This window comes from Accipiter gentilis, chromosome 22 (assembly GCF_929443795.1).
Source record: "Accipiter gentilis chromosome 22, bAccGen1.1, whole genome shotgun sequence".
NCBI classification, from domain to species: Eukaryota; Metazoa; Chordata; class Aves; order Accipitriformes; family Accipitridae; genus Astur; species Astur gentilis.
In genome coordinates, this window is record NC_064901.1 from 21,585,117 (window position 1) to 21,598,836 (window position 13,720).

Consider the following 13,720-nt stretch of genomic DNA (forward strand, 5'->3'; position numbering starts at 1 on the left):
ATGCACAATGCAATTGCTCGCTGACCGATGCCCCGTTAGTCCCTGAGCGGCAATCCTGCCCACCCCCACTCCCCCCAGTTTATATACTAGACATGATGTCACATGGTGTGGAATATGCATTTGGCCAGTTGGTTCAGCTGTCCCGGCTGTGTCCCCTCCCAGCTTCTTGTGCCCCTCCAGCCTTCTTGCTGGATGGGCATGAGAAGCTGAGAAACCCTTGACTTTTGACTAAACACTACTTAGCAACAACTGAAAACATCAGTGTGATATCAGTGTTCTTCTTGTACTGAACCAAAAACGTAACACTATACCAGCTACTAGGAAGACAATTAACTCTATCCCAGCTGAAACCAGGACACTTTCCATTTGAACGAGCAAGTTCCTTTCTTTGCAATATCTCTTTCTGTGATTCTAAAATGAGAATAATGATTTTTCTATGTAACCCAGCACTGTAGGTTTCAGCTTACTGTTTGTAAAAGCTTTGCATTTGTTTGAGACAGGTAAAGTCTTGTCTGTTGGGACACATGTCCATCTTCGCATCCCAATTAAAGAAATAGCAATGGGTTTCCAATCAGAGAAATGCGACTTTTATGTTTCTTGTCAGTTAACAGCATTGTGATCTTTTGTTTGCCTTATTGTCCCCCTCTTCTAGCTTACTTCAGCCCAACAGATGGTGCCAAGCTCCTGAGCACAGACCAGCGCAGTGAAATCAGGGTTTACTCATCTTCAGACTGGACCAAGCCACAGCATCTGATCCCACATCCACATCGGCAGTTTCAGCACCTCACACCTATTAAGGTGAGTTAAACCACCAGTCTGAGAGGAGTGTCATGCTTGGTGCTAGCAGCCGGCTCCAAATCAGAAATGGTCTGATTTCTGGTCAGGATACTACATTGGTGGGTGGATATTCACAGCTTGCAGCAGAGCACTATTCTGAGGATACTCATGTTCTTCAGACTGTGAGTGGGATGTACAAACTGTTGCTCATACTGCAGGTTGTCTGGTGTGTGTCAGTATGAGTGCTGTCCCTTTCTCTTAACTCCCCGTTGCTGTGCTCTATTACTAGGCAACATGGCATCCTCGCTATGACCTCATTGTAGCAGGTCGCTACCCAGACCCTAAGTTCCCAGGGTACACGGTGAATGAGCTACGAACTGTTGATGTATTCGATGGAAACACCGGGGAGATGGTTTGTCAGCTCCATGATCCAAATGCTTCTGGTATCATCTCGGTGAGTTGAGTACTGCAGCTAAAAGGGCTGCTGTGTATTGAACCGCAGCCAAGAGATAAGGGTTAGGGACTAGAACAATAGGAGTATCCTCTTTACTTGTGTCAGACTCACGCTCTTGTGGGGGTATGGCTGCCAGCTAAAGCTGCTGACTGGAGCAGGGCTGGTCCATGGTCATCTGCGGGTTTTCTGTGATACTCTTTAGGGAACGTTGGGTTTTCCAGATGGTTTGTTGTCGTTACATAAGCCGTCGTGCTCTTATGACTCTTACATAAGCAGTGATGCTCTTATAGACCGACTGTGTTTCCATTTTCAGCTCAACAAATTTAACCCTATGGGAGACACGCTGGCTTCTGGCATGGGTAAGTAAAGAGAACCTGGGGCACTAAGCACGGGTGGGTTGCAGTCCTAGAAAAGGGCAGGCTTGTTTCTCCAGACTAAAGCGAGTTGTGAGTGAGGGTTTCCCAAATCCCACTTGCTAGAGGTCCTCTATAATTTCCTACATCTATAAAAGAGATCAAGACCTTCTTTTCAGTCTTTCACCTTGCAGTTAGAAAACGGGTTGCTAGTCATCTCCGGTGAAATATTCCTGGGAGTGTGGAGTCTGGAAGAGTGAGGAGCCTGCCCGCAGCAGGGTGCTGCTGCCATCTGCCGCCCGTGTAACAGTAGCAGAAAACGACGGCAGTGGTGGGGGGAAGCCTTTTCCTGCTAGGCTGTACCCTCTCCCTTCGTTTAATTTATCTCATTTCCTAGGCTGCATAGCCAAGATTACTCAGTTTTTCGCAGGCTGTATGGAGTTAAGGGAGTCGGCTGTAGATTTAGGTCTTAGACCTGTGACAGATGAGATGAGGAATTACTTGATTATGTTTCTTAATTAGATCAAATTTCCATAGCTGTGTGGAGATAACATCTGCAGTAAATGTCTTTGCATCCTCTGTACCTTGGAAATATCTTAGAACAGACAAAGCATTTTGAATTTCTGGCATTTAAGTGACATAGCCTAAGGTATTATATTTGATGTAGTGTTTCTGATGCAGTGTTTAATTTTTCCTCTCAGGCTTTAATATCCTGATCTGGAGCCGGGAGGAGATGGTGGCCAAGAAGCAAGAACATCTTTTGAAAGCCATGACAGAACAGGGGATTGGAAGCTGGAGTTTGTCCAGACGTGGAGGGCAGAGGCAGGCAAACCCTGGGACAAGTAAACTCAAAGCTAACTTACTGTCTTGGGAGCTGGAGGAGATGAGAACAAAAAGCAACGATTCTAAATCACAGGGAAGGAAGCGAAAAGGGAAGGATCTAGAGAACTGATGTAGTATTTTGATCCTTTCTGGATCACAGGGTACAAATTCAGTGTTGGCAATGGGCCGTATAAGCTGTGCAGGGCATTAGACTTCTACTTTGTCCTTCCTCCCTGGACCTGATCTTGATTCCCTGATTCTCTTTACTTCCCCTTCTAGAAAGTTGGGTCAGTACTCAGTTCCTCCTCCAAGTGGAGTTACCACCTGTTTTCTGAGGCACTAGGAAAACTTCAAAGATGTTCTCAGATCCTGCTGAAGTTACTGCTTCCAGCCTGCCACGTCTGCTTGTCATCACTTGTCAGAGGTTACCATCTCCTGCAGTCGGCTGTGGAGCAGCTCATGACAGGGTCCCCCGCCTGTTCTAGTCAAACCAAGCTGAGAGACCCTTTTCTCTAACAAGCTTAACGTCCTGAAAAAATACAGTGTTCACAGGGGTGAGATGATGGGTAGTTTGGGTAGCCTAGGGAACGCCAGCCACCCCCATGTGCAAGCTTCTTGGAAAATGTGTGTCTGTCAAGACCTCAGGCTTAGCCTGTTCTGTGCTTGCAGCTATTTAACTAGACCACGAAGAACATGATGATGCCAGAGCTATTCACCTGCCTCATGAGATGCAAGGGCAGTACTGAGCTGGGAACCTACTGATTCTGTAGTTTCTATTTTCAGAGCTCTGGGCTTTTTTTTGCCACTGATTAGGCAATTTTTTTCACCCACACCTGTGTGCTTCAGAATGTTGGATAATAGTGTTGTAAAGCAGAAATGAGGGATTTCTTCCAAACACCCCTGCTCAGAGCCAAATCTCAAGACTGCTGTTAAACTGAAAAGTTGTGCTTTTTCTAGTTCGTTTACAAGGCTGCCTGGGGCCTTGCTGCTGTCCCAGAGGTTGATGGATGGGATGGGCTCAAGGCCTGCTCAGATTCTCTTATGTTCACTTTTATAGTTTCACAGTATTGATATTAATAAAATTTTGTACTAAACTAAAATTCTTTGATATAGAGAGTGGCTGCTTTGAGCATTCTGCTGAACTGCTCTTGTATGGGGGAAGAAGCTACAGACCTTTCTGCAAGAGGGCTGAGAGACCTAGAACAGTGGTAGAAATATCAGTCAGAGTGCTGTGTCTGCAATGGACTCTTCCAAGTTAGATGGGTTGCATTATAAGCTGTATCTGCGCATGGTCGCTGCAGTCAAAAATAGTTTATCTCAGTTCTCACTCAGCTGTAAGTGGGATTGTAAACCAGGGAATTACTTTGGGAGGGGGTATACTGCAGAAAGTTCTTCCTGTTTTCCAACACTGAGCATACTGGTGCTAGCCCTGTGAACTCTTAGAGAAGAGGAGGAGTAGAGTTCAGTGCGAATTTGATTTTAATAATGAAAAGGAAATGTATTGGAACAATTACAGAAAGTCATTCACAGTTAAAATGTCTAAATCATCATAGGAACCTTTCCTCTGTGTGTGCAAAATTTGCTGCCTTTAAAAAATAACAGGTCTGGTCCTCTTAAATGCACTTTCTATTACCTCTTTCTTGTGCCTGTTCTCACAGGCAGTAGCTTTTTCTTTATGACTATCTTGCTGTGCAGGAGACCTAGATTGTATCTTCAGAGGACAAAAAGGTGAGGAAGATGCTGAGAACAGCAAGCTGCTTCTGCTGATTTAGAGTTCCCATGCTGGCAGATGCCGATTATGGTGTAGGGAAAAGTCCCCACGGTACTCCATAGGGGAAGAAAAGGAAACGTCTGTAACCTAAGAACTGGCTTCTGCCACCAAGAGGGGAAGGGAACTGCACCAGAAAGGGAAGTAAAAGCGGGAAGTGAATGTGCAGCATCACCATGTGAAGAGCCTGTGCTTCTGGTGCCTGCTGCTGTCTCTCATTTTCTGCCAAAAGCTACAAAGCAGGTGGTGAGCACTTGGCATGAAGTTCCCTGCAGCAGCTGCAGTGTGCACAGAGGCCAGCCTGGAGAAAGAATCACACTTTGGACAAAATGCCAAAGCATGGCAAATAAGGGCATCCACACTCACCTGCAAACTCATCCTTAATGTTTTGTTTGTTTGTTGTCCATCCAGTAGGGAAGATAGGAAGAAAAACTACAGAACTTGGCATTTAACCTAGTCTTAGGTAAACAGCTCTGCTACATCTCTTTAATTACAGCATAAAAACATTCCGCTAGCACAGCAAATTCCTTGGGCTTGCAGCTGAAATCTGGACTGCCTGCTGTACTGAGTACTCCCTGTAATAGATACTTGAAGTTCAGAGGTGGGGAAGTCAAATTCAAAGGCTGAATCTTTAGACAGGGCCCAAGTTTCTTACCTATGGGGACTCTCCTTTCTAGAACCAGCACTGCACAAGAAACTGGGTGCAGGTTTGCTGTGGTCATGGGTATTCATATCTCTGATGAAGCTCTTTCTTAGAGCTTCTTTAGATCATACATAACCTACTCTGAGCTGAATCCTAGAAACTACTGCCAGGTTTTCAATCTTATCCTGACTCCAGGCCAGTCCCCTCTTGAACCACAATGTGAGGAGGGGAAAAAAAGACCAGTTGCCAGCAACAACTACTTGGCAGCAGCCTCAAGAAACACTTTTCACTGTCTGCCACCATCTGCAGCAGTTTCCTCTGCATGGACAGTAGGTGAGTCTCGGTGCGTTGTTGGTGAACTGCGCCCTCTGCTTCAGGCCCAGCCTTCCCACCATCGTCAGCCCAATGGTGTGAGAGAAAAGCACTTGGAGCAGGTTGACCCTGAAGAGAGATGCAACTCCTGACTGTACTGGATGTGGCAGCTGCTGGAGGCCTAAGCCCCTCTGCCACGGTCATGGTGAGTGGTAACATTTACAGTCACTTGAAAGCAAGAAAACTCTTGACCAGCTCCAACTGGCCATGTTGGGAATCCCAGACTAGGTAAACTGTATGAGGACTGGGGGCACCACACAGTATACTGCCTTCAGAATTAAGGTGTCATTTCCATTAGAGTAGCTTAGTCCTCTCTTTCTGGGACAGCACCTTGAGAAAGCATCCAAAAATCAAGTCCAGCTTCATTCTGGGAAGTAATGACCAAAGCAGAAGAATGCTCAGTAACTGAAGGTGCCCAATCATCCTTAGGGGCAACACTGCTCCCTCCTACTGCCTGGGAAGGAGTTGAAGCAACTGTCAGGCCTGCTCTTCTCCGTCGTTGGAAACGTGCCGGTAGCCCGGGGGCTGAGACTGTATGCGAAAGAGTACAGTCAAGAGGAGGATTATAAGGAGGAGGAGAATGGATCCACACACAGCCAGACCCACAAACAGTTCTGCAAGGGAGAAAACAAGAGGTTAACATGGTATCGTCCAGGCTTTCCCCTCCTGCCATGCTCTGGTCCAGCCTGGGCTCACCTGTGTCATGCACACTGCTTGCTACCTGGCATTCTTGCTCCCAGTCCTGGGGAACAACAGGATCTGTGAGTTCCAAGAATCTTTGCAGTGGACACTTATGCTGACAGCCAGGGATTGTCAGTGGAAAAGGTTCCTTCCCACTCTCATTCCGGAAAAACATCTCCACAGAGAAGTTACTGAAAACAAAACACAGCTAGATGTTTGGTTTTTTTCTCCAGCTGCAGTCATCCCTTCCCAAAAACTCAGTGTGCACACCCTTTCCTTCGTTCTGGTGGTAGTTTTCCTCCTAAGAGTCTGTCACTAGGCGCAAGATTGCATCCCCCTAGGGTGGAGTCTAGCCTAGGTATCTAACCCTTGAGGTGAAATCACAGCAGACATCTTTACTGCAGCCCTCACCCATCATCCTCTTGGTACAGCTCAAATAAATGACATGAGGCGTATGGTGCTTGAATCTTGTTGTAGACATCTAGAGCCATCTGCAGTGCCACAAGTGTGGTGTCATGCTGAGAAAAAGGGAAAAAAACCAAATCAGTCACCCTTATGGATGTGGCAGGGCAGCTCAGACTGTACCAGTAACGGACAGGGGACGTCACCTTTGTAACTTTCATCTGGAAGAAGGGAGAGGAACGGTGATTTGAGATGGTGCCAGAGAAGGGGAGGAAGTGAAACAGCCATATATATCCTGCATTGTTCTTTAAGAATTAACCTCTAGGGAGCGATTTGGGAGAGATGCTTGACTTTCCAGTCAGTAGGCTGCTGGAAAGGGGGGATGACTCTGTGTCTACACTGCTGAAACTTCACATCTGAACAGCGTCAACCCATCTACCAAATAAATACAGCAGTGGCTCCCCAAAGTCTGCCAGTCTCATCCACAAGCCTGAGCTAGCAGGAACAAAGCGCAAGTTGGGAATTCTCCTCAGGGGCCCCAGAGGAATGATGCCAGATACTGCACATCCCGCCCAGCCAGAGGCAAAGGTGCATGTCCTCCTGATCACTGCATGGGCTGTAGAGAAGCCAGAAGGGGTTAAAACTATCACCACGCCCCAATCCCCTGTAAGGAGGAGATGGATAAAAGCTAGCCCCCAAGCTCTGACTTACCGCTGAATAGGCAAGTAGTTTCAGGTTCTGGTGGGCAGAAACATTTGCTGCTTTGGTTAAGTTCTTCCTTATGTGATTCAGCAGGACCCCTGAGGAAAGGGAACAGCTGGTAAGAGGCAAAAAGTAGACAGAGCAGCATGAAGCTCCCTTCCCGGTGCACTCACCGCCTTGCAGACGAGCTTTTTCTACCCGATTGTGGATCCCAAAGAGAAATTCAAACCCAAAGTCTTTTAGTTGCTTCAAACGAGTCATGACATCTGGTGTCACCCATGCAGGCAAATCCATTTTGTGTGCTTGCTAGAAAGAGAAACAGAATACTCATCTGCAGGTAGCACAGATCACAGATTAGTCAGAGAATGGGAGTCAGGGTGTCTGGAGTCTGGGCCATGCTGTTACTGATTTCCTGTATTATTTTAAATATGCCCCTTTCCTATTTATGCTTCAGTCCTCACGCTACTGTGCTGCATACAAAGAATATATGTGGGTTTTAATGTTGTTTCAGAAACTAATAATGAGAAGCATAAAGATTAAAATCTAGGAGCTACACTTCTGTGAAAGCACAACTGGAGCGCAGGGTTACGTCATAACACTGATACAATAATCTTAGGGCATTTACTTTATGTGTGGCTGATTCTGCCCTGCAGATGGCATGCAGTCAAAAAAAAAAAAAAGATAAGCTAGAGAGCACAAACTCAAGGTTTCTGGTGTTCTGGTGTACCTGCAGCACAATTTCCCTGGAGGCTCTGAGGGCCACTGAATGCTACCGGAGAAAGTTAGCAAGTGCTCGGCAGACGTAATACTGCGATGCGCCACTGATGAAGCCCAGTACGCAAACCCAGAATACACAGAACTGGGAACCAAGAGAAAAATTTGCTTCACAGCCAACCTATTACAAGAAAGGATTAGTTATACTGGCAGACAAACAGCAGTTGTGGTTCCCTGGCATTACTCGGAGCAATTTTCTATGCCACATCCCATTAAACTGCCAGAAGATGAGGCTGAATATCCTTAAGAGCCCATTCTGTCTGAGCGGTTCGGAGAAACTCCCATCAGCAACTTAGATATTTAGTTAGTTTTTCATTAATTTACAATGAGGATAGCTGGTAAGTTCAGCTATTTCTTGGACTTTTTTATTTTCTCCATCCAGATGGCAGAATGAAGCTACTGGCTCAGGTGAGAAAAACAATCCTTCTCTTCAAGGCACTGTTTGTACAAGTTTTAGAAGAAAGGAGGAAGCCCAAAGCAGCTGAAGAGACGGATCAGCCTGAGGGTATAGTTTTGAGAGTAAACCTCCCCTTCCTCAAAACATTCTGGTTTCATTTCAGGACAGCAAGCTATTCTCCAAGTTCTTGGTGATTACAGTGGTTGTCAGCTGGCTGCCTGGGCCCAATTTCTTGAAAATGAAGATGATCTTAAATTCTTGATCTCTCTGACCAAAGTATTTTTTGTTAGCGACAGAAGTTGCTTCGCTGGGATCGTTACTAGACAGGAGATTGGGTTTGTGATACAAAGGGCAAATTTACATAGTGCAATGCAGCTCTGAACTGGAATATTCTTAGCTTGCAGCAACTCAAGCTGCTACTTTACATAGCAAAGTGCAATTCCACGCACATTTATCTTTTACATCCCCCAAATAGTACATGCTACTGTATAGCACTGCCAGGAAGCTAAGTAGAATTGCACCTCCACAGAATTAGCATGACACACTGTCAAAATGCTTGGGTTTACTGCTTCTTCCACAATTTGCTAGTTTGACATGAAAGATCTCTACAATTTACTTCATTGTGGTGCACAGTTATACACAGATAAACTTGTGCGCAACAACTGTAAGTCTCCTGGATACTCCTGTAGGATTATCACAGCACATGTAACCTGATTTTTTATTTTGTTTAAGCCTTCATGAGAAGTACTTTCAACAAAACACCACATGAATACAGTTTAGTGCCCCAACCCAGACAGCAAAAGGGTAACATCTGTCTCTAGAGTCTTTCTCTGGCAAAGGTCAAAAACTAGATGTGGGTGAACCCCACTTAACCTAGAAAAGCATTATGTTCTTTTAGAGATGGCATTAACAGAAGCACAGAAAGAAAAGCAAGTGATCTAAAGTAACAGAGAGCTAGAGGTAGCACCAGGAATAGTCCTAATATAAGCTCCCAACTTAAACCATAAAGTTAATGCTTCTTCAGTTTCCGGAGATCTCATTTCTACCTTATTTATAACTCAGACTTGTCCACAGAGATCTAAAGATTTCAGACTGCAGTCATTTTCTAATGACTTTCAAAAGAGATATTTATTGTGCAGGTGGGACATTTTCTGGCTCTGGCACATTATATATCTAAGCTACGAAGTGGGAGGTTATAGGGTACAAAAGTAGGTAATTCTTGGCACATGCTTCTAGTGAGCAGGAACTGTTATTATTCTGAAATTAGAACATTACTTCTAACTGTAGGGTGGGAATGGTGAGAAGTTTTTTTACAGGATTTTGCAAAATAATTTTCCACCAAATCCAGTGAGTCCTAAAGACCAAATTCCCATGGCTGTAAGATGATGGCCCAACTTACTTCACAGAAGAGTGTGTCATACACACTCCAAACACACTCGAGAGAGACATCCCGGATCCCAGTCTCGTTTGCCACCATCTGCAGGAATTGCTGTAGGTATGAGAAAAGAGAAAGGCCTTCAATTTTCTAATCTCATACTGTATTACATGCACAGGTATTCCTACCCTTTTCTCAGAACTCTATAATACTTCAACTACAAGCCTAAGACCACCTTATCTTATGCAAACAATCACTTACCCAATTCTCTTTGGTCTTATTTATGTATTCTGCTGAGTGCCGTGTTTCATTCTGTAGCTGTTCATACCGTGGACAGGGGGTCAAAGGAAACTTCAGTAGCTGGGCAGAGACAACAAGGGCAGCTAGGTCACCAAGAACACTGAAGTACAGAATTTGCAGTCAACACGCGCGACTGTCGTGAAACCCTGACGAGTGGGGTGCGTCTATAAACAGGCTCAAGTACTGCCTTCTAACATATTCCAGATGTGGTCTGCTGAGGCGTTGCAGCTAACACGTTGAGTGGACACAGCCCCTGAATTCTCGTCTTGCTCTGAGAACCCAAGAACCTTTGCAAGGTAGGTCCCAGGAGCAGTTCAAGACAATCTGAACTGAGACTGAAGCAAAGACTTCTGGAGAAGTTGGTATAACACACTATTTGAGTACATATCCTTGTGACTAACTTACCCTTTCCTCGGACTCAGGCACTGTGTGCACGGGGATAGGCTGCCAGGAGATGTTAGGGTTGAACATCTGTTGTCCCTCTGGGGGATACAGCCCTGCCAGATTGGTCTCCGCACTCATCAGCGTCCGATCACAGTCTGTGCTGCGGATGAAGATCTGCCAGGGACAGGGACAGCGCACCATTAGTAATGCTATCGTAAGCAGTGATGCTCGGACGCAAGACGACACACTCGCCGAGGAACATTGCCAAGTGCCCTGCAGCTGCTCACGGACAAGAAGATAACAGGAGTTGAGGTGACCCAGCCTGCTGATATCAGCCTGGACAAAACTGTAAGGACAGACACAAAGACAATTTGGTGTGTAATACTGGAGTGGTCTGTTCTGGATCAGTGGGATAGCCAGATGCACTGTGCGGAGGTTACAGATAGAAAGGAGTCTGAGTATGAGGAAAAGTCAGAGAGAAGCACGACAGAGATGCACATAATGACGGGCACAGATAGGAAATGCGCTGTATTTACAGAGCAGGACTGGGGCAAACTCCTGCATTCAGTTCTCGGTTCTAGGAATGACCTGCTGTGCTCATGAAAAAAAACCTGGCTTCTCCAAGCCTCAGTTTTAATGCCTGAGAAACAAAGACAAGAGTGATCTGACTAACAGGAAAGGAAGAGAAAGGCAGACCTGGGATTTTATTTGATCATTGTGGGCTCTTGGGATTAATGGTCCAAGACTTATCATTCCAGAGCCCAGAGAGAGAGATCTGAGCCATTAAAAAAGGGAAACGAGAAAAACAGAGAAAAGTTCAGAGGATCAAAATGGCAAAACCTTGGTATCCTGGTATCTGTGTGCTGAAAACAGTTAGGGGGAGATTGGAGAGAAACCAGTGATAAAACAAGAGGAACACGTAGGAAATCATGAAAGAATGTCCTAGAAAACAGCATGTTGAATCTGAAACAACAAGAACACAAAGCCAGAAGAATGAAATACAATGCCAAGATTGGTATTTTTTTTAAATGTTAAATGAGGAGAAACATAAGAAAAAATACATATGCTCACTCTGTATAGCATCTCCCATGTGAAGTGTATCTCAAAACTTAACAGTCATGAGTTAAAAAAAAATAATTGTATTTTCTCTGACAATTTCTACCCACTTTTACCTCTTAACTGTGGCTCGAAAACAACTGGCCCTGTACTCATTAGACAGGATTTCTTTCATTCTTGGTAAGCTCTGAAGAAATAGAAAGGAAATATTTTAAAAGGTCTAATTCTAGAAGTGTCATAAAAAAACAATTAAGCCCTGAGCGTACATGCTTTCTTCAGCACCTTTTGCCAGGGCTCCAGCTTGTCGCTGAGTCAGGTGACGGACGGTCATATGGTGTCACCCAGAGGCAACACTTCTTATAAGGGAGGTTGCTCAACTCAGCAGAGGTTTGGGCTTGGTTAGCAGAACAGCTTTTGTTTGCATACGCCTTGGTTTGTTTTTCCTTCTCAAGCAAGACAAAGAAAACAGTTTCAGCTGGCAAAAGCTTTTTAAGAGTGAAGTATGTTTGGAAAAGAACTACTGAGGAAGGTTAAAGGATCTGTGCTTGAGCTGATGCTGGAAGTTTGGTTGGTGAAGCAAATGTGAAAGAAGGGATGTAATCTGAACTATGTCAAGCTGGACGTTCACTGGGGAGCCCAAAAAGGGGGGAAACAAAGACAGAAAATCAGATGGGGCTTCTCAGTTTGCCCCACCTGGTCAATCACCCCAAGTGAGCTCAGATAAAATCATTGAACCGACACAGGGCCAGTAGTGGGACAAGGGGTCCCAACGTGGCCCGCTGTCCATCCGAACCACGCGACGGCATGCCCCTCCTCACGACGCTTGCTCATGTTCTGGTTGACTCACTCCTCTTTGATCAACCAGCAGAAGTATTTGAGGGGATTTTCTATTTCCTTGCTTTTTTGGATCTTTCAGATTTCCCCCTGTGCTTAGCCCGAGGGCTCCGTTAACTTTTTAGAAATGAAACCGACCAGTTTCTCCAGAACTTTTATAAAGCGTGGCAACATCCTGGCGTGAGAGAGAGAGAGAGAGGAAAACCACTGTCTTTAGGGGACTGAAGCTGTCGATACTTTACTAGAGGGTCACTTCTGCTTAGCGACTGCTGCTTACACACACCGACTCCCATGGGATCGTGACCGAAGCGCGCTGGGGAGGGGAGGGCAGGGCAAACGCAGGCTGCATTCTCGTTAGCTGGTGTGATAAAAGAAAGAAAGAAAAAAAAAAAAACCCGAAGCAAAAAAACCAACCCCAAAACCCCTCACGATCTCGAGGAAGAAACAAGGACCGGCTACCACACAGCATTCCTGTTTTATTCCCCCGCCATTCCAGAACCGGCGACTTTCCCGTTCTCACAGCGGGGCCGTTGCTGCGCGGCCTCCGCCGAGACGCTGCCCGATCCGCGTCCCGTCCCCGTCACCCCCCGCCCCGAGCCCCGGTTGCTGACCTCCTGCCGCCGGTACGTGTCGCTGAGGAAGCCGCGGTAACGCCGCCGCAGGGCCTGGCCCAGCTCCCACTGCTGCCGCATCCCCACCTGCAACGGCAACCGGGCGTTACCGGCGGGCGGCCTCGGCCGGTTCCCCTCCCGCCCGCGGACCCCACACGCACCTGCGTGAGCTGCCCGAAGCCCTGGGGCCAGGCGCCCTCCTGGAAGGGATCCCGCGGGTAGGCCTTGATGGGAGAGCGGTCTCCGTGCCGGTACACCTGCGGGCGGCACCGCGTCACAGCCGGCCCGGTCCGACCCGGTTCCCTCCCGCTGCCCCCCTATCCCACCCCCGTTCCCCTCACCAGGGTTACGAAGCGGAGGCTGCGGGACCGGGCGGGCGGCGGCTGCTGCAGGCAGAGCGCCATGAGGAGGAGGACGGTGCCTCCACCCCAGCCGCACCCCGCCGCCATGGCGCTTCCACCCGCCGCCGCTCGGAACCGAACCGCCGCCGAACCGAGGGGGCCGCCCGGACGCAATTTTCCTGAGCACAGCGGAAACGTCGTGACCGGGCCCGGGTCGGCCGCCACTCCCGGGTCGGGGTGGGGGGGGTGGGGAGGCTGGGCCTCAGGCGGGTCCCCGGGGCTGCTCCCGCCTCCCGTGAGGGGGCGAAGGCGGAGCCCGGCGGCTGGGTCCCCTGAGGGAGCCGCGTACGGTCGTGGCGGTCGGTCTCCGCCGGGGTAACGTGCTACCGGGTGGGCATCCGCTGGACCCTCGGCGGCGGGCCTGGTAGGTGCCGTTTGAATAGAGGGGAAGAGCGTCGGCGGTTAAGGGAAATTTGTGATGTTTTGGGCTCGCCTCCCCGCGGGCAGGGGCAGGTGATTACGTTGGGGGGGGGGGGGGGGTGTCTGGGCATTCCCTTTTCTTTTAAGAAAAAGGAGAGAGCCGCGGCTCTCGCTTTCCGCGACGAAATCCCGGGGACCGGGGGAGCCTCCGCGGCTCCAAGCCCAGCTCGTTTTGCCGTGAAGGGCGGAGAACC

The 13,720-nt window shown here is 47.7% G+C and overlaps 3 protein-coding genes across 7 annotated transcripts in view; 2 read left to right on the forward strand and 1 right to left on the reverse strand.

The window, feature by feature from the left end:
* The window catches only part of DDB2 (damage specific DNA binding protein 2), a 21,555-nt gene extending 17,747 nt beyond the window's left edge, over window positions 1-3,808 (forward strand). For 3 of the 4 annotated variants that reach the window (XM_049825862.1, XM_049825860.1, XM_049825863.1), the window contains 4 exons: window positions 653-798; window positions 1,067-1,231; window positions 1,545-1,590; window positions 2,286-3,808. In XM_049825862.1, coding sequence (XP_049681819.1) covers window positions 653-798; window positions 1,067-1,231; window positions 1,545-1,590; window positions 2,286-2,536 — 608 coding nt within the window. In that variant the 3' untranslated portion in view covers window positions 2,537-3,808. The remainder of the gene's footprint in view (window positions 1-652; window positions 799-1,066; window positions 1,232-1,544; window positions 1,591-2,285) is intronic. The other variant, XM_049825861.1, reaches the window with a different exon arrangement.
* A 59-nt stretch (window positions 3,809-3,867) lies between these two features.
* ACP2 (acid phosphatase 2, lysosomal) lies at window positions 3,868-13,270 on the reverse strand. The gene is made up of 11 exons (XM_049825869.1): window positions 13,047-13,270; window positions 12,867-12,962; window positions 12,706-12,792; window positions 10,226-10,378; window positions 9,782-9,880; window positions 9,545-9,634; window positions 7,148-7,280; window positions 6,984-7,072; window positions 6,282-6,388; window positions 5,886-6,061; window positions 3,868-5,803 (listed from the first exon to the last, which is right to left on the reverse strand). The coding sequence occupies exons 1-11, from the start codon at window positions 13,152-13,154 to the stop codon at window positions 5,667-5,669; spliced, it is 1,275 nt and encodes a 424-aa protein (XP_049681826.1). The 5' UTR covers window positions 13,155-13,270; the 3' UTR covers window positions 3,868-5,666.
* A 50-nt stretch (window positions 13,271-13,320) lies between these two features.
* NR1H3 (nuclear receptor subfamily 1 group H member 3) overlaps window positions 13,321-13,720 on the forward strand; it is a 30,052-nt gene continuing 29,652 nt past the window's right edge. Inside the window, exon 1 of one of the 2 annotated variants that reach the window (XM_049825871.1) lies at window positions 13,321-13,470. The gene's annotated coding sequence lies outside the window, so the exon portion shown is untranslated. The remainder of the gene's footprint in view (window positions 13,471-13,720) is intronic. The other variant, XM_049825870.1, reaches the window with a different exon arrangement.

Coding starts and splice junctions, on each gene's coding strand:
- ACP2 (XM_049825869.1), bottom strand. CDS start 13,154: ATGGCGGCGGGGTGCGGCTGGGGTGGAGGCACCGTCCTCCTCCTCATG. Junction 7,073..7,147: donor AAAAGCTCGTCTGCAAGGCG/GTGAGTGCACCG, acceptor CCCTTTCCTCAG/GGGTCCTGCTGAATCACATA. Junction 6,389..6,983: donor AACTACTTGCCTATTCAGCG/GTAAGTCAGAGC, acceptor CCTTTTTCTCAG/CATGACACCACACTTGTGGC.